At 43.2% G+C, this 27,653-nt stretch overlaps 1 protein-coding gene across 1 annotated transcript in view; it reads right to left on the minus strand.

Moving 5' to 3' along the window:
* Sorcs3 (sortilin related VPS10 domain containing receptor 3) overlaps positions 1-27,653 on the minus strand; it is a 596,124-nt gene that overhangs the window by 387,550 nt on the left and 180,921 nt on the right. Inside the window, exon 2 of the mRNA XM_021151815.3 lies at positions 19,089-19,156. Within this exon, the coding sequence (XP_021007474.1) occupies positions 19,089-19,156 (68 nt within the window). The remainder of the gene's footprint in view (positions 1-19,088; positions 19,157-27,653) is intronic.

The following is a 27,653-nucleotide window of genomic DNA, read 5'->3' on the forward strand; positions in this document are numbered from 1 at the left end:
ACCCAGATCTGAAGTGACAAGAGTGGAGTAGAGACCACTCAGAGAAAGCCACCAAAGCTGCCAGTTAAGGAGTTCTTTGGTTAGGAATATACCATGGTTCTGCCATCTTGGCTAATAATAGCCCAAGACTACCTATATGGTATACAAATGACTAGAGGAGTCCCTATGCTGAAATCTCAGCTTCCCCATCCAGGAAATGGAAAGGTTTAATCATGCCTACTTCAGAAGTTTGGGAGTAGGATGGGCTGCAGTAGCTGAGCACAAAACAAGCAGGTGTTTCCACAAACGATTGTCATGGCTTATTCAACAATTTCAGCATGTATTGCGATTGTCAGAATGTGCTATGACAAGAACAGGTTTGTTTTAAAGGTGAGAACGCTCCAATCACAGAAATATGAGACTGAAAACATAGCTCTGTAAGTAAAGATTAGGTTGACTTGGTTATTTACAAACTGTAAGACATCTACTTCATGAAAAAAAAGAAAATTACAGTAACAGACATGAACAGAATGATGGAAATATTGGCATCCAATTCAGCATGACTTCCAGTTTGTATATCACATTCAAAGCATACATATTATGCCAAGGGGGAAATTCACATATAGATAGCTATGCAGAATTTGTGGGAAGAAAAAAAATCATTCAAGTAGACAACCAAACAGAAGAAAGTATGTTACAGTCTCAAAAATAAAAAAATATGAAATTTTAACAAAGTCAAAAATCACATAAAGCCCTTTTCTCATTTCAACCAAATATAACCAATGTGTGTGTGTGTGTTGAATATGGCTGACAAAATACTCATGGACTTGGTTTCTGCTTCTCTCTGGTCTCCAAAGATCTCTCTCCTCTTTGACTGGCTCAGTCTGGCTCTCATAGAAGGCTGACCCTTCATGTGGCATAGGATCTTTTCACAGCCTTGCTTAGAATCTCCCCCATCCCCAACTCAGCAATTCCTGGTTAACTCTTCCTCATTAGTAACAACTTGGAGCATTTCTTCAAAGTCACTGCTTGAATCGATATTAGTACTAGAGTGTACTGGAGCAGAACAGGCCACCAATTGAGAGTGAATGGTAATGGTATAAGGAGGAAATCTAAGAGGCATGGGGATGAAGACAGGAAAGAGATGCTTCCTCTACAGGCCAAGGATTCCCACAGATTGCCTGCTGGCTTCCAGGGCTTGGGAGTAAGATGAATGTGACCATCTTAGAGGAAGACCCCCTTCCCATCTGGAATTTGGACATCAATCCTGCAGAATTGTGAACTGTACATTTCTGCCACTGAAGCCACTCGCAATGTGACAGCATGCTGCATGACCTCCACACACACCCTGGAGAAGTCTCCCCTGAGTCACCTGCTGAGTCCAGTGCTGCCACTTCACTGTCTTGCAGAGTCTGTGACTACCCTTCATTCATTTCAGCACATACATCACCTGTGCCACCCCCATATTAAAGGGAGGTATCAAAAGAGTAGGTCTAAGAATATATCCCACGAGTTTTTACTACTTACACTGAGGAAATGTGAGCGAAGCCCTGGCAGACCTGAGACTTCAACACAGGAAATAGGATAGGCTGAGAGATTATGACAGAAACTAAAACACTCATAAGCATTACTTATAGGATTGAGCACTACTGCAAACACTTCACTCGTCTTCCAGCATCCTCTGAGCTGCCCAGCTAGGTACTACCATTGAGCATTACCCAGAGATAAGAAGATGAAAGAAAGACGAACTCTTCGGCCCAATGCTGACAGCTAGCAAGTAGCAGAGCTGGTCTTTGAACCCAGGTAAAATGCTCTGGAGTGCATGAGTTTACCTAATAGTGACTATCAAGAATGTACAAATGGTGCCCAACATGGGTGCAAAACACTCATGTTCCCTTTCCAGGCCTACCTCGGTGACTGCTCAGAGAGTTGACTTGAGACCTTTTCTAACTCTTTAAGAAAGCAAAGAAACCCAAGCATTTGCACCGCTCTCTTGATAATACTGTAGCAGACAGTGCTTTGAAGGAAGAAGTCATAAGTCTGACTCCAGACAAATGGTATTGGCATCTTGACCCTTCACGTGAGCCAGTACACCAGGGCCTTACACTGGGAAAATCATGCATCTTAGACTTCTGGGAATACCAACAGGAACTTTCCACCAAGCAGGACTATCTAGAATAGGGTCAAATGCAGAGGCCCTAGGATTAGCAGATGTAGATCAAATTCTAATGCTATAACCTCTTACAGGGGAAAATTAGTTCATCTTACCAACCTTTAGACTGATCTGAGATGGAATGGGGGTGTTACTGCCATTTCCCCCATTGGATTATGGTAAGGATCAACTAAGCATATAGGTTTTATTCCAATAATTTTCTGGCACACTGTGGCCAATAACTATGACAACTATTATTATCATTATTGCTCTTGATGATGATAGTGCCATTATTCTTTTCAGTTTTCAAAGTAGATGGACCTGGATTTGGCTTGCAGAAGGCATGGATATCCTTTGAATCTGGAAATTCATCCTTTTAAGGATATGATTATGTTATAAATTTCGCCAATAATCCCACAAACCTTTTAGCACATAAATTACTGTTAATCACATAATAGACCTTGCCCGTGTCTGAACACATCACAAACTGTTGCAGTGTTTCTCTCTGAATCCCAGCGTTGGCCTTTCCCAGGAAAAGAGTTTCCAAAATGCACCTTGCTCAAAACCAACTTGACAGCATGTGCTGAGTCTTAGGTTTCTCCTCCGGGAGGCTATCCTAAGGAAAGCATCTGAAATGCAGACAAGAACAAATATTTATGCACCTAGGTAAGCATTAGAACACTCGAACGCTTTTTAAATAGAGGGAAATGAAAGCAACCTAAATCTCCAAAAATAGAAGAACAAACAGTTAAGTAAATTATGGAATAGCAATCTAATACCCTATTCCACTAACATTAAGCGCATGCTTGGAAAGCACTTTGAATAACAGAGAAAAATGCTTAGTCAAACTTTATATAAAATAGGAGAAAAACTGGTTATACAAGATGATCTCAATTACGTGAAAGTATATGGGTAGAAATATATAGTTATGCATATGCCAAGACTGTACTGCAATGTAAACAGGATTTGCACAGCACGTCCATAAGAGTACTCTCCATTTATCAAGCTTTTGGAAAACTATTGTTATCAGTAAAATTATATAAAAATTTAAATATGCAAAAAAGAGGAAAAAAGGGAAGAAATGGATTGCTTCTTCCATTTGACAATAAATAAATCCTTTATAGCACTCTCAGTCCTTGAGACTGCAGGAATTTGGGCAAATGTATTCCAAGAAGAAAAAAGGTAGATCATCAAACATCAGAACAAATCAGAATCAGGTCTGACTCAAGCCCCTGGTGGTGTCCTGCATCAGCACCCACCATACTCACCATCACTGCCCACATACTCACAGGAAGCACACTTGAGGAAGGAAATGGACTAAGCTTAAGCATCCATGCTACCTCTATGCCCTGTCCTACAGGAGACCCAGCATCCTCCAGAGAACCCACACTTGATGCTTTCAGAGTCTTGATATCTGACCTGTATCTAAGAACAGGAAGCCAGTGAATTCTCATCCCCAATGGCCTCTTACCCGGTAAGACTTACCAAGGCCAGTCAGCACATCTAGGCTCAAACTAGAATCAGATGAGCTCATACAATGGACTCTCACAAGCTCTAGTGAAAGATGAAGTTTCTAATTGCTCTCCAATTTCATCTTTTTGCCGTCTTATCCCCTTGATCGTCAGATCACTGCACACACTACAGGATTTGACGAATGAATGAATAAGCAAACACAGGCAATGAATGATTCAGTCCATAGACGGAATAGAGTTAAGAACAGCCTACATCTCTGAACAGCTCCCTCTAGTGGACAGCTTTGCCCTACACTGACTCACTGGCTAAGGGCACCACCCTAACTCAGTTCTTCTACAGTCTTACTTCCTGGAGTTTGCTTCTTCCACTCTGACCACAGAAAAGTGAATTTCACTTCCTGTCAAGCTTCAGTCATGGTGACTTTCCCCAAAACTTCATCCACACACATGTCAACTGTCTTAGTCAGGGTTTCTATTCCTGGACAAAACATCATGACCAAGAAGCAAGTTGGGGAGGAAAGGGTTTATTCGGCTTACACTTCCATACTGCTGTTCATCACCAAGGAAGTCAGGACTGGAACTCAAACAGGTCAGGAAGCAGGAGCTGATGCAGAGGCCATGGAGGGATGTTCCTTACTGGCTTGCTTCCCCTGGCTTGCTCAGCCTGCTCTCTTATAGAACCAAGACTACCAGCCCAGTGATGGCACCACCCACAAGAGAACCTTCCCCCTTGATCACTAATTGAGAAAATGCCTTACAGTTGGATCTCATGGAGGCATTTCCTCAACTGAAGCTCCTTTCTCTGTGATAACTCCAGCTGTGTCAAGTTGACACAAAACTAGCCAGTACATCAACCATACTGACCTCCTAACCACTTCCTGGATACTCTCTGGTCCTTCCCTCCTTCTGAATTTAACCTTGCACTTACTTAGAATGTTCATTCATCCTATCACCCGCCAGTGTCTGACTTTCCCTTCCAAGCTCACTTCCCATCTGGTTCTTGACTTACCACCCTCTGATATCTCCAAGTTAGTACTTATGTACAGCATAATTGTTTGGCTGGAGAGATAGCTCAGTTGGTAAAGGACTTGCAATGCAAGCCAGATGACCTGAGTGGATCTCCAGAAGCTACTTGAAGGGACAAGACACCACAGTAGAACACATGCGCAACTCCAATGATGTGGAAGTGGAGACGGGAGGACTCATGAGGCTTGCTAGCCAAGCAGCCTAGAATATTCAGTGAGCTCCAAACCAGGGAGACAACAATTCTTTGTCAACAAATAAGGTGAACAGTACCCCGGGGAACAACACTCCATTTTGACCTTCATGCTTCTGCACACACACACACACACACACACACACACGTGCAACCACAGGTATGGACATCTACATACATGTACACATATGCACACACATGCACACACATGTACAGGCATCCATATTTACATGTGCACATACATACAAAACCACAGCCATTTCTTGAAGAATGGAACATGAAGTTTTGTTTATTTCCTTTCCGGGTCTCACATTCTCTTTCTCATCCTTTCAAAATTCTGCCCTCCTATCTCTATCTCGACATTCATCTCTCTTTTATTTGGGGGACATTAGACAATTTTTCCTTTATTTATGCAGTTGGTCTAAGTAGATGAACTTAACAAGGGCATGGTCAAGTGCAGCATTTTCTCCCATGCTCAGCCCTCACTCAGGAACCGCCCTCTGTTCCACTGCGAACCCAGAGAGCCCTTAACAAGTGTCGAATGCACAACAGGCATTTAAAAGCAAAGCCAAATAAATCAAGGACTCAAAAAAAAATCATAGGACACAACACACCAAAGCAATCACAGTTATATTTCTACTGACTAGACAATTACTGAGAAGGAATGTGTGGAAAAGGGGGAAAACCTGTTAACATCCATACACCCTGCTTAGAGCTCCAGGGATCTATGCTAAGTGAAAACAGCCAACTCCAAGGTGGTACATGATACCTTGCTCCATATTTTACAAGTTTTACGAAGCAACATTGCAGAGATTCAGTCCAGAATAATGGTTTCCAGGGTTGAGTAATGAAAGACTGACTCCTCCCATTTATCCTCAGGCCTCTATAAGCACATGCATAAACACACACATACTTTCACTATATGCAACAATAGAGACACTTATAGGGATGGAACAGTTCCATGTCTTGCCTATAGGGGGTAAAAAAAAACCAAACCTGCTCCTCCACACTTATGCTCACATATATGTATGCACATGAAAACATATACATACACAAAATGTATGGTGTATATGAGATGGCACCCTAGACTTAAAATAATATGCAATTATCTACCCATGTCCATCATAACAGGCATATTTGTGGATCTGTGGATATTTAAAAGCATTCTTACATCTCTGGGTGAGCACAAGTAGAGGGGAGAAAAAAAAATGATAAATCTTTTTTTTACAAAAGAAAAAAAAAATAATGATAAATCTGGCCCATCTTATCACCTTAATCTATGGTGGACTGCCTAAAGCTGAGAAGAACAGATGTGAAAATTCAGCACCAAGACTGGGAAAACACTAACTGGCTGCATTAATCAGCTTTCTACTGCAGTCATGAAAGACCTGGGTTGATTCACTTACAGAGAGTGGGGCTTATTTGGGCTCATGGTCTTTAATGGCTCGCTATATGGCTAACTGGGAATGTTGTTTCCTGCCCCCTTGTGGCAAAAATCATAAAGCGAAGCAAGATTCTCATCTGGAGAGCAAATGAGAGGATTGAGAGGAGGAGGAGGATAAAGAGGAGGAGGAGGATGAAGAGGAGGAGGTGGCAGAGGGTGGTGGTGGATGAGTCCCACTATACCCTTAGGCATATATAACCAGTGGCCTAAAGGCCTGCCACTGAAACCTACAGACTCCTTCTTAAAGGTTCCATCATCCCCTCAAAGTGCGACATACCAAACAGCGAGGCTTTAACTCATTGCCCTTCAGGAGAAACTTAGCAAAACCAAAGCATTATCTAAAGTCAACCAGTAGGTACACAGGGAAGCAACAGACTGGGTATATTTGATGCCACTTCTATACAGGAGTCCAGGAGGAAACGTAGCATCTCTTGAGGGCTGTGTTCTGAAGAACTGCTCCCTGGAGGTGGTTCCTATTCTGTTATGCAGAGACAGACAGGAGAGTCAGGGCAGGTCTGGAAAATCCTATCCTCCTAGACCATCTCAGCTTCACCTATTTAACCCAACTGGTCCCTTTGGGTCTCTGTGTAAGTACATAATCCACAGAGAAGGCACCTGACAGCAGTTCAACAGAAAGTAAAGCCAGTGTGCTCTGCAACTGTGGCACCTTGAGGATGCCCCGCAACTGTGGCACCTTGAGGAACCTAAAACTTTCCCATCTGGGAGGCTTTGCTTCATTTCTTTCTTCTTCCAAATGTCGAGCTGTCTTACATGCCTTCTAACAAATACACCATGTAACTCAAGTTGGGGTGGTTTTTTTTTCTGTCTGTTATAAGAAAGCCTTTTCAATGTCACCTGATTCCCCATGGAGACTAAGACTCCCCAGCTGCCAACTTACCTTCATAAGGTTTACCTCAAAGAAGGAGTCAAGGCCGGCAACTAGCCTCTTGTGTCAGTGCTCTCCAAGATCAATGTTAATTGCCCAATCAGACAGGCCTGATGCTGACAGAATGGGGTCTAATTAGTAAGTGCCAGAGCCCATTGCAATTATTAATGGTTGTCATTTATAATGATGAAGGTGCAACTGTGGGCTTCTGGAAGTCTCTGCGCTTGTCACTCTGAGCCAGACGTAGGGAAAATGGGCACAGGGAAGCTGACAAGCCAGGGGAAAGGTTCTCCAGAACAAATTCCCATGAATCTTATAGATGCCAAGATGGCCAGGAAGCCTCTTAGGTCAATGACTAATTAAGAAGAGAGCTCTCTGAAACTGTGGGTTCCTAGACCTTGGCCCCAGAAATCAATTCATTGGGTTTGGAAAGAAGCCCAGGAAACTGACTTTTCTTAAATTTCCCAGGTGATTCTCATGATTCACCTAAAGTGAAAATCATTCAGACAAACATCCAAGGAAACCAGATTCTGGTCCCCAAAGAATCTCTTATCCAAAGATATCTTCTGAAACACAAGCAGAAAGGGCCAGGCATGATGGTTAATACCACATCAAGAATAAACAGAGTCACAGGGCACTGAAGACTTGGTTTTAGGTCCCAGCTCTGAAGTCACTCACTGCCAATTCCCTCACAGCCTCTGTCTATCCGTCTATGAAATGGAATATTCAATTAGATGGATCTCACACTCCTTCCTGCCATAAATGTGATGAGAATTCAAATTTGAGGGATTCGTTGAAAGAGAACATTTTAAAAGATAATTGTATTGCATTTTAAGACTTAACTTTAGCTTCGACTTGGACATTATGGTTGGTAGCAGCAGAGAGATGTGAAATGTTTCCCCTGAAAGCTTAGAGATTCCTATAAAGAAATCTCACTGACATGTGACAGAGTGTAGCTGCCACTTATCAATTTATTGTGTCTGGGGCAGTGATCTTTATGGTGAAGCTGCCAGAAGTCTCCTAATGGCGTGAACTTCTATGTCCAATAAAGTAATTGGCCACTGAACGATGGGAGGGTAACAATGAAAGCCTGACTATCTAATCTTTATAGTCATTATATATATAAGCAGGAATGGGGTGTATAAAATCTACTCTCCTATAAATGTGAAAATAGATAGGCTCTCTGTGAATTTAACTCTTTTTCCCATTCTTGGCTTTAAACCACTTTCCAAGAGCCCACCTATCATAGTTTTACACATGTGGACATCTGGCAGGGAAATAAATGAAAGCCTACCTTTGAGAGTAGGGAAGAGCATCCATTTATAAATGCTATTTTAGAAGGGACTGTTTGGTCTGCTCACTTATTAACTTCATTAGGAGGCTAATGAATCTACTGCTGAGAAAACGAGAGGGAGCCCAGGCTGTAGAAAGGGAAAAGAAGCACTCTGCACCCCTTCTTCAAATGCTGGGCTTAGTTGTGGTTGTGATAAAGGGGCACTGCAAATGCAGAGGAAGGAAAGCAACATAAAATGACAAGGTCCAGACACAGTCTATAAGGCAGCACTGGACACAAATCAACACAGTCCATACATTCAACATTAGATGCGAATCAACAGACACAGTCCACACATGCAGCATTGGACATAGATCAACAGACATAGCCCATACATTCATCATTGGGCATAAATCAAAAATAGGCATGCTAGGGTACTGGCTAGTGGAAGGAAGCAAAACAGGCCATAAAAATATGGGTTTTTTTCTCCTAATATGGGGAATGACATTAAACCCATAGTCCAGATCTACCTCCCCAGTGTTCTCTGGCCTCAATTCCCCGGTAAAGGTAGATATCTGGTGATCTAAGACTCAGAGCAAACTCCTCTCTTCTGTAATCTAGAACAAATGCTTCCATGGACTGAACGGTGTCCTCTTTGTTTATTGAATCTAAGCTAAATAGTTTGGACAGGTGTTCTGGCTAATGCCTGCCAACTGGCTAGTATCCACGAGTGAGCAGCAAGTTAACAGGGTGTGTTAGGCTGTTAACACTCGGATTAAAACTTAACCAGCAGGCATCTTAAGGCAGGTGAGAGTGGCTGCATGCAGGACTGGTGATGCTAACTCAGGAAAGGAACCAATGAGCATCATAAATTTTTGTCTGGGCTTAATATTTGACAGCCCCGGATGTCAGTACCTATAGACTCAAGAGCTGAAAGAGTCTGCCCTTCAGATGTAACAGGACAGTATGCATATTAAATAGTAACAGAGACAGTCCTTATACCCACCCTTGCTTAGACCTCAGCATTTTCCAGCCTTACCTGGAAATCAGAACGAACAAGAGGGACTCTAAACTCACAAATGTCAGTGCATGAGTCATGTTCACTGCACTGGAATCCCATGAATGGGGCCAGGAATCTACCTTATCCTTTTTAATTTTTGTAACACATTCTATACTACATTAGAGAGTGGTACATGGTCCCCCCTCTGCCTTCCATGTTATTTTTGTGAGGAATAGCCAACCTCTTCAATAAATGTAGCGGCCCCTAAAGTTGCTTCAAAGAAAATAAAAACGGCTCTACAAGACACTTAGTTGAGGGAGCTGGAAATCAGTCCTTGCATCTTGTACCCAAGATCATCACGGTCACTGTCACAACTAACATTACAACCCCTGCCACCATATCCAAACCAAGAAACACAGTAGCCTTCATTGTCCAAAACAGTCAAGTACCCAAAGAAGACTCCGAATATCCTCTGTCAGGTGACCATGGATACGCCTCTGCAAGTCTGGAGTTTTTCTCTTAAAGTTTGCAGCGCTGCCTCACCTAGATCTTGGTGGGAGCATCTGGGTTTAGAGTTCATGGGCAAATCATGACCATTTCATCAAACATTGACCTGATTGACAGAGTTGTGCATTCAGTCCGTATGTTCTAAATAGCTCCAGAAAAGCTAAGTGAAATAAAGCCTGCCCTCCATACCTGCAGGTTTACGTCCAAGCTTTAACCCAACCCCAAAACAATATTAAAAATAGACTAAATACCAGCCCATTTATTATCAGTATTCCCTAGATAATATAGCCTAACCATAGCATTTATATTCTCTGAGGTGCCATAAGCTACCTAAAGATATTTTAAAGCACATAGGAAGACAGCATAAGCTATAGGCAAATATTTATTTGTGACTGCAGTTTTTTGTGCGTATTTCTCAGAGGTGACCTGAGAATCTATTGAAAATCCTGCAAGTGCTCCTCTACTGACAACAGGAAGGGACACATTTCTCTCTAAAGAGGCTCAATGGTGCAGAAGCAGAAAGTTGTGCTTTTATTCAGCAGGAAAGTGTTCCTGGCAAGGATGTGGGGAATGCAGAACTCTTACACACCAGTGGTGAGGATTCACGCAGCTGCAGCCATGACAGAAGTCACCTTGGAAGTTCCTCAGACCCACTAAAAATGCAACTGGGATGTCACTCAATTGTACCACTTCTGGGTGTGTATCCAAGAGACTGTAAGTCCACATGTGACAAAGTCAACATGTGACAGGCATACCTGCACATGCATGCTTACTGCTATTCATGACAAGGAAGAAATGGAACCAGTCTAGATGTTCATTAACAGATTTTTGTGAATGGATTTTAAATGTGGTATACATTCATCATGGAATCTTAGTCAACCATAAAGAAATCTGAAATCATGACTTGAATGGGAAAGTAGATGTCAAGTGGAATGAGCCAAACACATAAAGATAAAAACTGCCTCTATTCCCTCATATGTGAATCAAGACCTAAGTGTGTTTACATATATATATATATATATATATATATATATATATATATATTCATATATATGTGTGTACATATATATATATATATATGTGTGTGTGTGTGTATGTGTATATATATATGTATACATGGATAAGTATGTAAATATATGCACAGACAAATATGTGTATTGTGTGCATGTGTGGTGGTGTGGACGTGGAGATGTTCGTGTAGTTCAAGAATGTAGAAAGTAAAGTATGGCAAGGGAGGAGGAGAAGCCAAGGATCATCTCAAGGATTATGCAAGAGGAAGAGAGCACTGTTGATGGGAAGGAAGAATCTCATCAAGAGAGGCCCAGAGAGGCCCAGGAAAAGGGTATGCACAGAACAAAGTATAAACACACACATACACACACACACATGCATATATATATATATATATATATATATATATATATATATATATATGCATGTGTGTGTATAGATGTATGTGTGTGCGTGCACATGTGTGTATACATACATATATATATACACATATACACATATACACATATACACATATACACATATACACATATACACACATACACACATACACACATATACACATATACACATATACACATATACACATATACACACATACACACATACACACATATACACATATACACATATACACATATACACATATACACATATACACATATACACATATACACATATACACATATACACATATACACATATACACATATACATATATACATATGCAAATACCACAATGAAACACATCACTGTGTATGCCAACGTAAAAATTTAAGAGGCTGAGGAGATGGGTTTTTGGGTAAAATACACCTGTGTTCAGATCCCCAACACACATATCCTGACATCATCTCTTACTTGTCTTTGTCTCCACAGGAGTCTGCATGAGTGAGCAACAAACTCTCTCTCTCTCTCTCTCTCTCTCTCTCTCTCTCTCACACACACACACACACTATGAATATATGCACACATCACACAAACAAACACACTTTTAAATAAATTCTAGCAAACTAACATATGTATCATACCAATCTTTTCTTAAATTCATCCCTCCAATGGTTCTACACTGTTTCAAGAGTATAGAAGGGGTGCAGGGAAATGTAAGGACCCATAGAGCAGAGCAGCTCATTAGGTGAGACAGTATATCTCATGGATATGCACGTATTCTTGCATACACCTGCTTCAGTCCCCTATGTACAAACATCTTTCAACCAAACTAAACCCTCATTCTGCCAGTCCTTGCAATGTACTTAGGGCTACTTATACAAGGGTTGCACAGTTGATACCTGCTCACCTGAATATTCTGTGACCCATTCAAGGACTTAATCATTACCACTGAGAGCAAACAGGGAAAGGTCCCAGTTCTATAGAGAGGATTTCACATCCTACAACAGCCCAGCCTTTGGAACCTCACATGTGAAAGATCCTAATGAATAAGACAGAAAGCTTTTAATTAACAGCCTAGTGGAAAAAATATGTCATTCCAATCTGCAGTTTTGTTTCCATTAATTCACCAAGATTCAGTGGGAATTCCACCAAGGAATTGGGTGAGCAGCTGCAGAAGGAGGGAAGCATATAAATAAATCATGAGTGTCATTAAAATTTGTAAACTAATAACTTCTGGGAAGTCTTAGCAATTATCGTCAGGGTTTTCTTGGCAAACAGAAAATTAATAAATCCAAAAGGTCTCCATTTTATATTTAAAAAGCAGCATCCCTGAGAAAGGTCACTGACAGAACAATTAGAGAGGAAATAAATGGTTCAGACAACTGCTTGCGAAGCAGATGAAAAGCCACGGATTCCCAAGAGGCAAGAGAATAAGACAACTCAATACACAGAAGGGGGCAGTGAGGAGGAGTTGGGGTGAGGCTTGGCTAGAGGCTCCTGGAAGCTCCACTTGGATCTCTAAGCCTTTATAAGATGCAATTTAAATATTTATGCATGGAAAACCCAGAAACACCTAAGGCACGTAGTCCAGGATCAGAGAAGCTCATAGTCTGAGGATAGCATCAGTGAAGTATAACAGTGCAAGGCTGAGCATGAACAGAGAGGGGTCATCCCAGGCAGCAACATCCAGGTCTCCAGCAGGATGTGCCTGGTAGGTAAGCAGGCTCCTTCCATAAGCATCCTAACTGGGAATCCTCACACTGTCCCAGGTACTCAGAAGGCAGACTCTCAGGAGGAAAGCCTGTACTCTAAGAGCTTTTCTATGAAGAGAATGGCTCCCATTCTGCAAGGGAGTAGCTGAAATGAAGCGAGAGAGGAGAAAGAGGAAGATCAAATGTCCATCAAATGTTTAAGGGATATTTATTTATTCATTCATTCATTATTTCTTGGCTCTTTTATGCCTAGATAGCTACAGATTCATGTAAACTCTGGGAACCCCTAACATGATACCCAGAAGAAAGCTTCTATGAACAAACCACAATTGTGGTGACCCCAGGCTTTTGGAGATCTCACATGTATGAGAACCTCACTCATGCCTTGTATGTATGTCTGAGGCTAAACACTCAGGAACCTTTGTCAGAGACTACACTGAGGATGGACAAATCCAATGTGCCATCTGTCAGTCAAAACACAACTCTTGAGCAGGACACATATTTAGAACCAAAAACTTCAAACTCCAGCAGTGGACTAACTAGTCTTATGAGTGTTTGACTTCTCTGAACAACAACTTAATGAGGCAAGGGTACCCATATGTGCAGAGGCACAAAGAGATGTCACAAAGGCATTGCCACATGTGCATTACACAGAAAGTCTCTGTACCCCAAACTAGTTGAGAATGTGGAAGACAGGTGGTATAGGAAAGTTGTCTCTCAAGTGGAGATTTCCTCTTAGGACAACAACATTGAAAAAGAATCTCCTAGCACCATCCAGGAAAGTTCCTCAGCACAGTCTCATGACCCAGACCTTTCAGGGGGAGCACTGTGTCTCAAAAAAAAGAGAAAGGAAGGAAAGAAGGAAGGAAGGAAGGAAGGAAGGAAGGAAGGAAGGAAGGAAGGAAGGAAGAAAGAAAGAAAGAAAGAAAGAAAGAAAGAAAGAAAGAAAGAAAGAAAGAAAGAAAGAAAGAAAGAAAGAGAAAATCAGTCCCTAGTCATTGATTCTTTGCACTTAAACTCTGATATGTGCTTGTTCTTTGAGGTCATCAGGCATTTGTAATAAATGACAGCTTTACACAGCCATCTCTGTGTTAGCAGAGAAGAACTATTTCTGCCCCTAGCATAACAATACCAAAGAACTGCAGAAGGAATCCCATGAGGACATGAGGACATGGATCCTTTCAATCTTTTATTTTTTTTAGAGGTAGAGGCCCTCTAAATTATTACTCCAGTGGGAGCAAACCACCCCATCACACTGAAATCTGGCAAAGGGTATCACCCATCAATACATCTGTTACCCCAGGGCTTCTCCATCACCTACAAACTCACCAAGTTCACGTTTAATATGGTTAAGTATACTAAGCCAAAGGAGGAAGCTAAAAGAGTGTGTGTTTGATTGAGTTTCTTTTTATCAGTCCATTGGTTATGGAGGAAAGTCAGAGTGCTTTGGGCTCTAATGGTAAAGTAAGTCATTTAACTGTAAACTCTATATAGGAAAAGACAGTGAGAACCAAAGGAGCCTGGGAACAAGTGAAGAAGACAGTAAAATGTTTGAAGTCTTCAATGGCCCCAGAAAACCAGGAAATCCCCCACTGGGGATCCATCCCATATATAGTCACCAAACCCAGACACTACTGTGGATGCCAACAAGTGCATGCTGACAGGAGCCTGATATAGCTGTCTCCTGAGAGGCTCTGGCAGAGCCTGACAAATACAGGCTCACAGCCAACCATTGGACTGAGCACGGGGTCCTCAATGGAAGAGTTAGAAAAAGGACTGAAGGAGCTGAAGGGGTTTGCAACCCCATAGGAAGAATAACAACCAACCAGATACACCAGAGCTCCCAGGGACTAAACCACCAACCAAAGAGTACACATGGAGGGACTCATGGCTCCAGCTGCATATGGAGCAGAGGATGGCCTTGTCAGGCATCAGTGGGAGGAGGGGCTCTTGGTCCTGGAAAGACTTGATACCCCAGTGTAGGGGAATGCCTGGGTGGGGAGGCAGGAGCAGGTGAGTGGGGGAACACCCTCATAGAAGCAGGGGAGGGGGTGGGATAGGAGGTTCCCAGGGGTGGGGGTGGGGAACCAGGAAAGGGGATAACATTTGAAATGTAAATAAAGAAACTATCCAATAAAAAAGTCAACAAGAAGGAGAGGGAGAAGAAGGAGAAGGAGAAGGAGAAGGAGAAGGAGAAGGAGAAGGAGAAGGAGAAGAAGAAGAAGAAGAAGAAGAAGAAGAAGAAGAAGAAGAAGAAGAAGGAGGAGGAGGAGGAGGAGGAGGAGGAGGAGGAGGAGGAGGAGGAGGAGGAGGAGGAGGAGGAGGAGGAGGAGGAGGAGGAGGAGGAGGAGGAGGAGGAGGAGGAAGGAGAAGGAGAAGGAGAAGGAGAAGGAAGGAAGGAAGGAAGGAAGGAAGGAAGGAAGGAAGGAAGGAAGAAAGAAAGAAAGAGAGAGAGAAAGAAAGAAAGAAAGAAAGAAAGAAAGAAAGAAAGAAAGAAAGAAAGAAAGAAAGAAAGAAAGAAAGAAAAAGAAAACTAGGAAAGCCCACAAAATTTAGGAATGGCATCCTCTTCGTTCACATTCTAGAACTGAATTTCCAAGGCGGGTTGTATCAACATGTGAAAACCCTGAAATCCAATCCAAAAACACATCCTTATCTGGTATGTATCCACAGGCAAAGCCCATAAATCTCTACAAATCTGCAGAATATCACATCACAACACATGGAATACATTCTCTGTTAACTGTACTGGAAGAACAAACCTTTGGACAACTGGATGGGTCCCCATGCCATCCCATCTCGCTCTTTGCCTCTTGCTTGGTTCTCTCCTCACCTATAGACCAGCAAAGCTTTCCCATAAAAGCTATCTTTAACAAGGTACACATAAATACTCTGATTTCTCCCAGAAAGCCCAAGGAGCAACATTCTGGACACTCTCCTCCCTCCATAACTCCTGTCTTCATCCTTAAGGTCACTACTAATTACTAAAGGACACACAAAATACCCTGCAATGGCCTAAGAGTTCCCTCACACGAGACCCTACAGCAATGGATCCCTCAATGCAAAGTCAATAATGAAAATGAAACTCTGTACAAACACATAGGGCTCTAATAATCATTAATAATGACAACAGAGTGAACACTTTCTATTGCATACCAGTTATTGTCCTCAGTGGTTTTACATTATCTTTTAATCCTTACAAGTCACCCACTAATTCATTCCTTGAGCAAACATGTATTAAACACCTCTTGAGTGCCAGATCCTCCTCTAGATGCTGGGGGCACAGCATTAGGTGGAAATTTAAAAAAAAATAAATAAAATAAACAAGCCTTCCTCTCTCTAAAGCCTAGACATTAGTGGTTGTCTGTAGGCAATAAATAAATCAATAAGTAAATATTTAACATGCCAAATAGTGATTAAATACTGAAAAGGGGAAGATAGCCAGGCAATGAAATGGGAAATTCTAGAGGAAAGACTCCCAGATGAGGGCCTTGTAATCAGAGAGGGGAGGGAAAGAAGGATTCTCTGAGCACTGGAACTGTAAACCTAGGATGGGATGGGCAGAGTCACTCCAGGGAACTATGTGGTGCTTGTGATTGGGGGACGCAAGCAAAGCCTACCAGGGGCACAGGTGTCCTCTCTGAAGCATCTGTGCAAAGACACTGCACCTTAGAGATCGCTGTGGCATTGGATGGTGGATTATGATAGAACATGGACCCAGTGCTGGTCCTTACACTCTATCTTTTTCAAGAAGCATCTTTGGGAATGCCACCATGGGTCATAAAATAAAGTCACCCCATATCATCCGAGTAGAGGCCTTGATCTAAGGACAAAGGCATGGTCAGGGAGGGAGCCTTGACACAAGAGAGATCCTCAGGTGAAGATGACGGCAGGATTGGAGGGATGCATTTATGAGGTCTGTGAGCAGCCTCCAAACTCTGAAAAATGTGAGGAACTTTTTCTCCCTAAAGCTAGAGTTTCCAGGGTGGAGTGAAACCCTAATACTACCTTAAACTGGGGCTTCTGGACTACAGAACAGAGAGAATAAGGGTCTTCGGCTTTAAGCCACCCATGTGGGGACATTTGTTGTGGCAGCCCCAGGAAACTAATGCACAGAAGCTAAGTCAAGCACCCAAAGGTTGAGGTCCAGAGTTAGCTCAGTACACAAACCCACACTTGAACTCTAGCCATTGGACGTAAGGGTTCCTGGAGTATGTCGCATCCACTATAGCACTTAGCTGCTCTTACCTCAGGGAACACTGCAGTACTTCAGAGACTGTGTGTCATCAAGCACCTGGGCCACGTCCTCGGGATTTGCTGGGCCATTCGTGGAACCAGCCAAACCTTTTCGAAAACACAGAGTGTCGAGCATAGGTGTTTCCAAACCTAAGGCTGGGATTTACTGACTGCTTTCATGATTGGACCAAACCGACTGCACAGGAGTGAGGCTTATGGTATCGTGCAGCATCTCTGTTTGGGGGCTTTAGGAAAGGCTTCTGAGCTCTAATTCCCAGGCAGAACTGCGTGAGTAGAATTCTTCTAGCTCTCAGCGGCTCGAGGTGGAAATAACTTACACCTCGGCCAACTTTCACTGAACAGCAGAATTCGGTACCACCTATTCAAACGGAGGCAGGCCCTGCCATCTGATAAGCTGGCCCCAAAACTTTAACTTATTAACTGACTCCCTTTTCAGTGAGATCTGCTCCAACTAGCCTTCAACAAGCCTGCTGACAGATCATGAGACATCTCACACTCCAGGCTCCCCGAAACAAGACCCCAGGAAACCCTCAGGACATGGCACTCTGGGTGCTGCAGCAGGCAGATAAGAAGCCTCTGTATTTGGAAGTGTCCTCCCCAGTGTTGACACGATACAGAGAAAATGAAAGGAAATTCACGTGTCCCGGGCCTGCAGCAGTGGGCACACAGCACAGGGCACTAAGTCACAGCAACGGATAATGCCTGCTGTTGCCGGTGTGTGACTGCATGTGGCATGATTATGAGTATGCAGGGCATGAAGGGAGGCCTAAGGGTTCCTTGTCCAGAGGAACCCCTAGCATCAAAGCTAAAGTCAGACTCCTCATATGCTCCCAGCCCTTCTCCGCCATGCCCCATGTCCCCCAAGACCGTCATCAAGTTGCCCTCAGAATCAATGAAGCAGGGCTCACTGGGGCTCATGGAGACAGAAGCAGCAATCATGGCGTCTGCATGCACGCTCTGCGTATTTAGCTTGGGGATTTTATGGAACTCCTTACAGTATGAGGAAGGGGCTGTCTCTGATTCTTTTGTCTGCTCTTAGGATCCTCCTCCTCCTACTGGGCTGTCTTGTCCAGCCTTGATATGAGGGTTTATGCCTAGCCTTACTGCACTTTGTTGTGCTGTCTTCCAAGGGCAGTACTGGAGGCCCATTCTTGTCTTAAGGGAAACACAGAAACAATAAACATGGGGGAAAGGGAGGTAGGGTGTGTGGGGATGCTAGGAGGAGTGGAGGGACAGGGAGACTGAGGTTGGGATGTATTGTATGAGAGAAGGATAAAAAGAAAATAAAAGATATTGGTCTGTTTACTCGTTATAATATTTCATGTTACAATGTAATACAAAATAAACTTAATATTATTCTATGGGAAAGGGGATTAAGCATGAAAGCCACCATGCAGAGGTGAATCTGTTCTGTCTACATAGACACTGGCTTCTTGAACACCATAGTACCTTCCAAGTGCTAGAGATACTCCTGTGCCAGATTGCACAGCCAGTGCAAGCATCCCTTGGGCCACCAGCAGTCACCCTAGTCAAGACCCTCTGCTTCTTAAGGGAATCTTTTTCCTTTATCTCTGACCAGCCCTGCTTCACCAAGTAGAATCAGACACCTCAGGCCTGCAGAAGCAACGAAGCACCAAGACAGCTGCACAGGAGGCAAGTCCTAAGGAGCAGAAGGCTGCACTGGAGAGACAAGTTCTATATTTCTTTGGAAACAGTCTGCTCGGTTATTCGGCTTACGTTTGTCCCTGAACAGAGCAGCGAGGGCAGCTTTGAGATGGTCTAATTCACTTACCTCCACAGAGAACTCTCAGTCACACTCCCCAGGTTGAAGTCATAGAGCTTCGTCAGGATCAGTATGACCTGCAAGGGGTAGGAGTGAGGGAAGAGAAGAGGAACAAAGGGGGAAAGGGAAGCAGACTTTAGTTTGTGTAGCAGTTATACATCATATCTAGTATCACCCAGAGGAGGGCTTAGTATTTATCCTCTGCATTTGAGGAGTATTATAGGATCAAGCAAGGGGGAAGAAATTATTAATTTAATGCACCCCCAGTAACTAGTAGCATTTATTTTAATCCTGACAGTGCTTTGCATTTTAAATAAAACACGCCAACAGGAATTAATTGAGCACTAGCAGAGGTCTCTACACATCTGTCCTTCTGCAAGGTCAGGCCCAGGCCAGCTGGTTTTGTTCACTACTGAGGCCACCCAGAGATCAGAGATACACACACACACACACACACACACACACACACACACACCCATTTGATCTCAAAAAGACTCTGATGTACAAAACAGGATCTGAAAGACTAAGAGAACTGGGTCAACTCCTTCAAAGCAATTTTGTGTTTTATTCACACAAACACCTGCATGGCAGCAGGCTCAGTCCCCAGCGTTCCCTGATGCTACCTGACACCGGTCATGTGGCAACTGCTGCTGAAGCAGGTCAATGGACTTCATCAGACTCTGGGAGTCTCTTCCTGACTCCAGCTGAAGTTGGGAAATCCAGAAAGCTAGAATTGTCTCAGATATAATGAGTGTATGGCCAGAGGTGGTCTGGGCTGTCTGATCTGTCCACTTCTCCAGCTAAGAATCTGAGTATCTGACAATTCCATATCTGCCCCATTATGTGCCTGGACAGAGGCTTAATCTCAGCCTTCTGTCTACAAGAATGCCAAGGGCCATGTCACTTTTATGATGTGCAGCAACATGCAGGTGGGTAATACACGCATCCTGTTGCATAGAATTGTGTTTCTCTGAATTTAATACAAATCTCATTTCGCTTTTCTCCACTCCTTCTCATTCCACAGTTTAACTCCCTCCAACTCATTTGCACAGCAGCCATTAAACACTCCCTGAAATAATTAATTTCTTCCTCCAGGATGGGACTTTCCCCATTCTAGATATCCCATTTAAGATGTAAGAAAAATAATCAGCCATTGTATGGAACATTTTATGGCATTTAACTCACAACAAAGTGTTCTCTTGGAGATTTAGTCTCATCCAGCACACCATGGGGTCAATCAGCCTTATCTCCATTTCTCCTATGTAAAGGAAGAAGGACGTTGAAGGAAGGAGATCATGAGCTAGTATAGGTCAAAAGGACGCCATGCAAGGTTGACTTGGGACATTCAATTTCTCCGTAAAAAACGGGAAACCTCAGGCTTCTCACAGTGGGTGTTCATCTATAGATGCAGTATGAATGTGTGTGAAATTATAAAATCTTCCAAGGCACATGATATGTCACTGCAGCACAAGAGCAAGGAACATGTAACATACATAATACATGGCATTTCAGGGTCACTTGGTAGCCCTGGTCTCTCGTTCATAGCTGGATTAGTCTTTATTAAATCCAGTGATTAAGGAAGTATCAGGATTTATCACTATTCTTTTCAATGAGCCATAGAATTTCTGTCTTTTGAACATTAACGCAAACACACACACATACCCCGAAGTACTTTCTATCCTTCCTTTTACCTATGTAGCCATTATCAAAGTCATAGCATAAAATTATAAACACCTGTGGCCACCCATGACAATTTCTGTAAAAAGAAGGTCACCAACATCACCAGGAAGAAGTTGGAGTCACCATCACAGGATCTGCAAGATCAAGGTAGATAACTCCACTTCTCCCCAGGGTTATGGCCTCATAAGCTGCCATCCCTCCACACTGTTGACTGCAGACCACAGTAGGGATGCAGCAGCAGTCCCTGCTCCCTGCTTGCCAAGTCTGCACCTCCCAAGGGCTGCTTCCAGTCAATGACCAAGGGCGATAGGGACACCAAGGCATACCCCTTTCTTGGTGACATGGGACTTCCATAATGCCTCATACTGACTTAGATATTCACTAATAGACTGAACTTTGCTCAGAACTGCAGGGCAGCCCCAGCTAGCCTTCTTTGTGTTATCCTGACTTGACTATTCTCTATGAGATCAGACTGCTGCTCGATCCTGGAGTCACCCACCTCTCCCAGGTCCTGCCTGCTTTCTTTCATGGGCATTTTTCCTAATGAGTTCCTTTTATCAGATCTTAGCTTTGAGCCTGCTAACTGAAGGATCCTAACCAACAGCGTCTTTTACAGCTTTTATTTTTTGTTTTCCTTGTAGCTGGGTTCTATTAATTTTCCTAGTTTAGATACTTTCTTCATTAGAATCCTTTAATGGTTCTCTATTCACAAGCACAAACTCAGACACTTGACACTGGCATTTTAATGTCCTCCACAGCACACCCCAAACATATTCTTGGCCATTTTTTTTTTTACTTTTCTAAGCACTGTCTATGGGGGATTGCTCTACCTGAATCCCTCTGAGTTTCCTAAGATCCTGCAGCTCACATCTCTGCTTTCTAGGTCCTCATCCTTACACCACTGACTGTTCTTTCGTTGCTCTGAACCTTCCGCCTGCTGCTCTGAGAACAGACCTGAGTCCACTCTCCTCATATGATCTCTCAGAACTATTCTATTAGCTTTCTTTCCTCCAAAGTTCTGCTTTGTTTCAAACTGAGTCACACTATTTTCCACTTAGCATGCTCTCGCCAGTTCCTGGGTATTACATGAGTTGTCCTCTCCAATAGACTCTGAGTGAGTTGAAGGTACAGGTTTTGTTCTTCTCTTCTCTTCACAACCAGGTCCAGCACTTTGAAGGTTCTTATGCAGTAAGAGCTCTTGAGGCAATGACAAATATTGATGCTTTGGGTGGAAATTCCCAGAATTCAGCCTGCCCAGACCCATGGAAGATGTGGAGGATACTTTACAGTGATTGGATTTGACTAAGTGCTTCAGGGTGGTGCTCTTTGGGATCCATGAGTAATGCAGGAGCTAAGAGCCATGCAGAGGGCCAAAAGGGCTCCATAAATGTGTATTTACTGGCCCCACCCCCAGATTGTTGGATTCAGTAGAACCTGCGCATTATCTAGAGTGCTCCCTAGGGCAGCCAGAGGCTCAAACTTTGAGAAAGACCCCATCACACACAAGTCTCCCACCAGCTGTGTGCTGTAATGCAGCCACCCGTTCCATCAGTGAGACCCTGCTCTGGACGTGCAGTCCTTCCTTTGATTTAGATAGATGTAATTTAATAAACCAAGCAGAGACTAGTCCCACCAGTGTCCTCCAAGGAAAGGTCAAAACATGATATAAAGAGTTAGAAGTTGCCTTTCCCTTGGAGCCCAGCACAGACGAGCATCAATAGAGCTATGAAGAGATGATAATGTAACCTTTAGGCTTATAACATCTGCAGTGAGCAAACAAAATCAAGAGCAAAGGAAAACAAGCCCTCCCGTCCTTGGCATCTCTTATCATTCAGAGCCTTTCAACAGCCTCCGGGAAAGAGGAAATTATCAGAGAAGACTGAACATCAACACAGCAAACCACCTAATAAGCTCCAGACTGCTGAGCAAGCATTTAGATGAGAGAAAAAGAGAGAAACGTGCTCAGGAAGACACCAGATCCATACACTGAATGTTCTACAGAGCCATGGCTATACCTCCATAGAGTGCTCTAGAAGAATGGTCACAGAAGCTAAATACAAACATGGAAAATCAGGGTTCAAGAATTAAAGGAAGCTCTACACTGTGTTTTTTATACCAAGGTCAAACTTTGGGACAGGACAGACATTATATTGCTATTTTGCAGATGAGGAGACAGACATGCAGGGTGAAACAAAATCCCTGTCCCTCAGCTGGCCAGAGGCAAGGTTCCACCAGACCAGAGTCAGCCTTGCTCGTTTGTTAGTTCTGCTCTGATATTTAGTAGTCAATGATGCAAGGCTCCTGTTCAAGGTAGAGAGAAAGGGGAGAGAGAGAGAGAGAGAGAGAGAGAGAGAGAGAGAGAGAGAGAGAGAGAGAACAAAAAAATCTGCATACCTTCAGGGAGTTTATCATCCATTCATGGACTCTGTGAATGTTTACTGAACACGTTTTGGAACTGGAAAGACACCAGCTAACTTCTGGAAATCATAGTGTGTGTGTGTGTGTGTGTGTGTGTGTGTGTGTGTGTGTGTGTAGCAGCTCAAGGTCTGAATGTAACAATAACAATAGGAAACAGAGGTGTATGAGGAGAAAATAACTAGGCAAACTGCCAGGAGACATGGTTTCTTGCATACTGTCAAATAAGTATCTTTTGACCTAACTGGCTAAAATCCTTGGAGGATTTTGGATAATAGAATAAATGAAAATAAATTGGAATAATTCATGAACAAATAGCATTTCTTCCTTCTCATAAGCTGTATGCATCCATTCACGTGTATAAAATGTGAGAGAAATTCATGTAAATGTGTCTAAATATAGCAGCGGATCTCATATATATGAAGATACCATCACAGACAACCTCATCTAAAGTGGCACCTGACATCCCCAGACTATCATTCGGTTCCTCCGTGCCCCACAGCTCTGTTAGGGTCAGTGTGACTTCCATGTATACCCATCATCTCTGTAAGACTGTGACTTTTCTGAGGTGAAAAAGGTCTCAGCCCATGCCACATGGCATGGCCCGTGCCAAGCACAGAGCCTCACACATGGCAGGCATGATTCAAGGTCCCTTGGATGGATGATAAATGCATGACAATACAGAGATGAGATGGTAAACATCTCATAGGGAGAAGTAGAGATAACAGAGGAGAGGAAGCAGTTACATCCAGAGACTGCAGTTAGCAAAGCCTCCACATGGCAGTAGGGCTGTAAATGCTGGGCTTCGGATACGGTGAGCATCTTGATACATCTTAATGGCCTTTGCTTGCTTTCTTGCTCCCTGACTTCAAGTCTCTTTAACTTCTAGTGGATAAAAATGAATAGAGAATAGGATAGGGAGAACAGACCCGAGAGTAGCAAACAGCTGAGAGACAGGCTGTACCAGCTGTGGAACAGAGGGCCAACCATGCATCGGGTGCTATGCATGGGAATCCTTCTCAGAGAAGGAAACAAAGCATGGAATAGACTAGAAGGACAAGAAGAAAATAGCCACACCCTGGTGTGGTCCTTGTGAGTTAAGGGGGATGTTTTATAAAAGGAAAAGGGTGGTACATTGTATACAAAGAGCACAGTACACTGTAATAAAGAAGCAAGCATGCATGCAAATCTGTCACTGTGTGGTACAAGAGCAGGAAAGGGCATAGCTGGCCTTGGCACACTCTTGGTTGCCTACCCATATCTACTGTCTTCATTTTCATGTCTGCTGATGCTCCCAGAGGCTCACACAAGCCACAGACAACACAACACCAGTAACAAATGTCACTGTCATTCTCCTTTCTCTCGATCATTTATCCATTCCTGTCTTCTGCTAGATCTGGCATGAGATAAAGTGACTAAAACAGCAACAGTTTCTACTGTCGTTAAATTGAGAGCCCGCTTCACCTGCTGCCTTCCAGGATCATCTATACTGGAACTATGGAGCCAGCCCAGACCCTAAGCAAGGTTGCCAGACCCTAAGCAAGGTTGAAGTGAGGGGCTTTCTGGCCTGTTCATACACTATACCCTGTATGAGACAAAATTCCCAGGCTCAGAAACTGTAGCCTCTTTGCATCTAAGAATCCTCTTAACTTTCCCCATATCTAAATTCACTGTATCTCATTGTCCCATGCTTACTCTAGGGGAAGGGGCTTAAGACTTTACCTAGAGTCTGATGGCCATGTTGGAGATGTCATATAACAGACAGAGCAATGAATAGTGATACACCTTTTACTGGTGGAAGACAATCCAGATTCCAGAGTTGCTAAACCCCTTTGTAAAATGCCCATTGCGCCAGAGCCCAGTGGAAACACAGAAGACTGCAGGTCTGAGTCATTGGCTTTACCTGGCCACTCTAGTCAGCTCAGCTCAGAAAGGCAGGCGGGAAGCCCCAGGGGATTCCTGTCCTCTGAAAGGATAATGCATAATCTGCAAATTCATAAATCACTAAGACACTCTCGCCTGTGAGCCCAGTCAGTGGAGTGAGAACATTTAATGCCTGTAAAATTTTACTCAGAAGGAAAATTACTTTAGTTCATTAAACCTTCCTGAAAGCTTGATTCCTTTAAATTCCTGTCCTCTTCTTCCCCTCCCTCCCATCCTCTTTCCTTTCTTCCTTCCTCTATTCCTTTCTTTCTTCCTTCATGTCTTTCTATGTCTTCCCTGCCTTCTCAATTAAATGGGATAACTGCACCCCTTTAAAGAGCGCATCAGGATTCTGTATGCTTTCACACAGAATGTGCTGATCCGTCCAGGTAATGAACATTTCATCTCTTTACATTTCTTTGTATTTGGAGCCTTTTAACTAAAGGAACTATTGGCTCAGAACAAGAGTGAGGTGCTCAGAAGTGAACAGACAGGACAGGCAGGGGCAGTGTCATGAATCTGTAATGATGAGTTACTCGGGAGGCTAAGATGGAGGATCACAAATTCAGGGTCAGCTTGGGCTTCTAGTGAGTACAGCACAGCCTGGACAGATTAACGAAGACCTATCTTACAATAAAGAATTTTAAAGGGGTGACAAGGTCCACTGCTCATTGGAAGAACATTTCAAAAGCCCTTAATTCAACTTATAATACCACAGGGGAATAGGGCGTAAAGTAAACTATACCACCCTGCCCTTGCCCCAACAAGAGAGTTCTTCTCTCCTTGCTAATTAGAACAGGGACCTGCTGGTTTTCTTTACCAAGAGCAATTAGCCATGGAATGCAAATGAGACGCTGAACATAAACTTCTTCAGGAATGCTTGCAAGCATGTACTTTAAGTCTCAGCATAACTGTATCTCAGCATCTCCTCCCACAAGGGGGAGCCTCAACCTCCAGGGAATAGAAACAATGTTTTATCCAGATCCCAAACTGACTCCCCTGTACAAGATTGTCTAGGTTCTCACTTCAAGTGCAGAATGGAATCAATGGTGACGCTGCCTACCGTGAGTTTGGAATCTAGTCAGGAGAATAGATAACTAATTACCACAAAGAGATTGCAATGTCATCACTACAAAGATGATGTGTGACATTCTGAAAAACTGTGAGGCCCTCTGCCTAGTTCATTCAGGTGGTAACAATTGCTGGGGCTTAATAGAAAAAACCTCCATGTGATGCTTGGATAATTCTTCATCCTATACACTGCAGAAGGAATGCTGAGACTTCTGAAATGCACCACAGTCCACTGGCACCCCCATTTCTAGGCTGCATCATTTGTCAGTCCTTCATTAACCCACTCCATATGGGATCCAGCAAAGAAGAAACTGAGGCATCTTCTTTGCCCTCAGGACATTTATATTCTAACTGAGACGACAAGTGAGTACAAATGACAGCAGTCAGAAAGTAAAGAGTACCAAGAAGGAGGAAGGATTGTGCAAGCAAGGGACACGACACTGGTGACATACGGAATGGTCCTGAAAGCACAAAGCAGCAAAAGCAAGTAGAAGTCCAGACAAGAGCTTGATAACAAACTGGCATTTTCTTAAACTTCTCAATGAGGTGAGAGATGATGCAACTGATGTGTATCCCTGATGATAAACATTACAGACAGTCAGTGCAAAGGCCCTGGGGCAGGAGGCTGCCCAGAAGATTCAAGGATGATTACAGAAGCTGGGGAGGTACAAGGAATAGTCCTAGGAGATGAGTTCAACAAAGGAACAGGAGGTCGAGGTCTCATTGAACCTACGGAACCACTACAAGGACTTTAGTTCTTACTCTAAGTCAAACCAGAACATACTGGAAATATAAAGTGGAGATTTAATTTCTAATGTGATGTTCTAGCTGCTGTGCAAAAACGCAGTGGGGAAACAAAGGTGAATTTGGAGCCAAGTGTAACCACCCAGGTGGAACACGATGTGGGCTGAGCCTTAGAAACGTCAGGGAGGGAAGGGCATGAACGAGGAGAGGCTGGATCTGAATATACTTGAGGACAAAGCCAAAAAAATCTCCACTGAGAACTGGATAACAAGGTATAATTAAGAGAGTTTAGTCAAAGAAAACATCAGCATCTGGGCTTGAGACACTGGAAGCAGGGGACTGCTGTGTAAGATGAGGACCCTAGGAGACTTGGGAGGAAAGATCAGGTTAGACTTGAGCAGTACCTTTGAGATGCTCAAGAGATGCTGCAAAGCAAAAAAAAAAAAAAAAAAAAAAAAAAAAGAAGAAGAAGAAAAATCACACATTAAGCTGGATATCTGAGTTTATAGCTCAGTGTGGCCAGGCTGGCCTGAAAACATCACTTGGAGATGTCAGGGATCATCAGACAGTGCTAAGAAAGATGAGATCAGACTCAGGCATGGATATTGACAATATGAGGCTTCAAAGTTGAAACAATTCAGCAAGATAAGCACTCTTGACTGAACTCTCAAATTGGCACAGGGTGTCTGCATCTTAGGGGAACACAATGATGTTTACTGTGAGAAGTCTCTTAGAAACCAG

The sequence above is a fragment of the Mus caroli genome, unplaced genomic scaffold, assembly GCF_978045245.1.
Source record: "Mus caroli unplaced genomic scaffold, Mus_caroli_1 scaffold_20, whole genome shotgun sequence".
Taxonomy (NCBI): domain Eukaryota; kingdom Metazoa; phylum Chordata; class Mammalia; order Rodentia; family Muridae; genus Mus; species Mus caroli.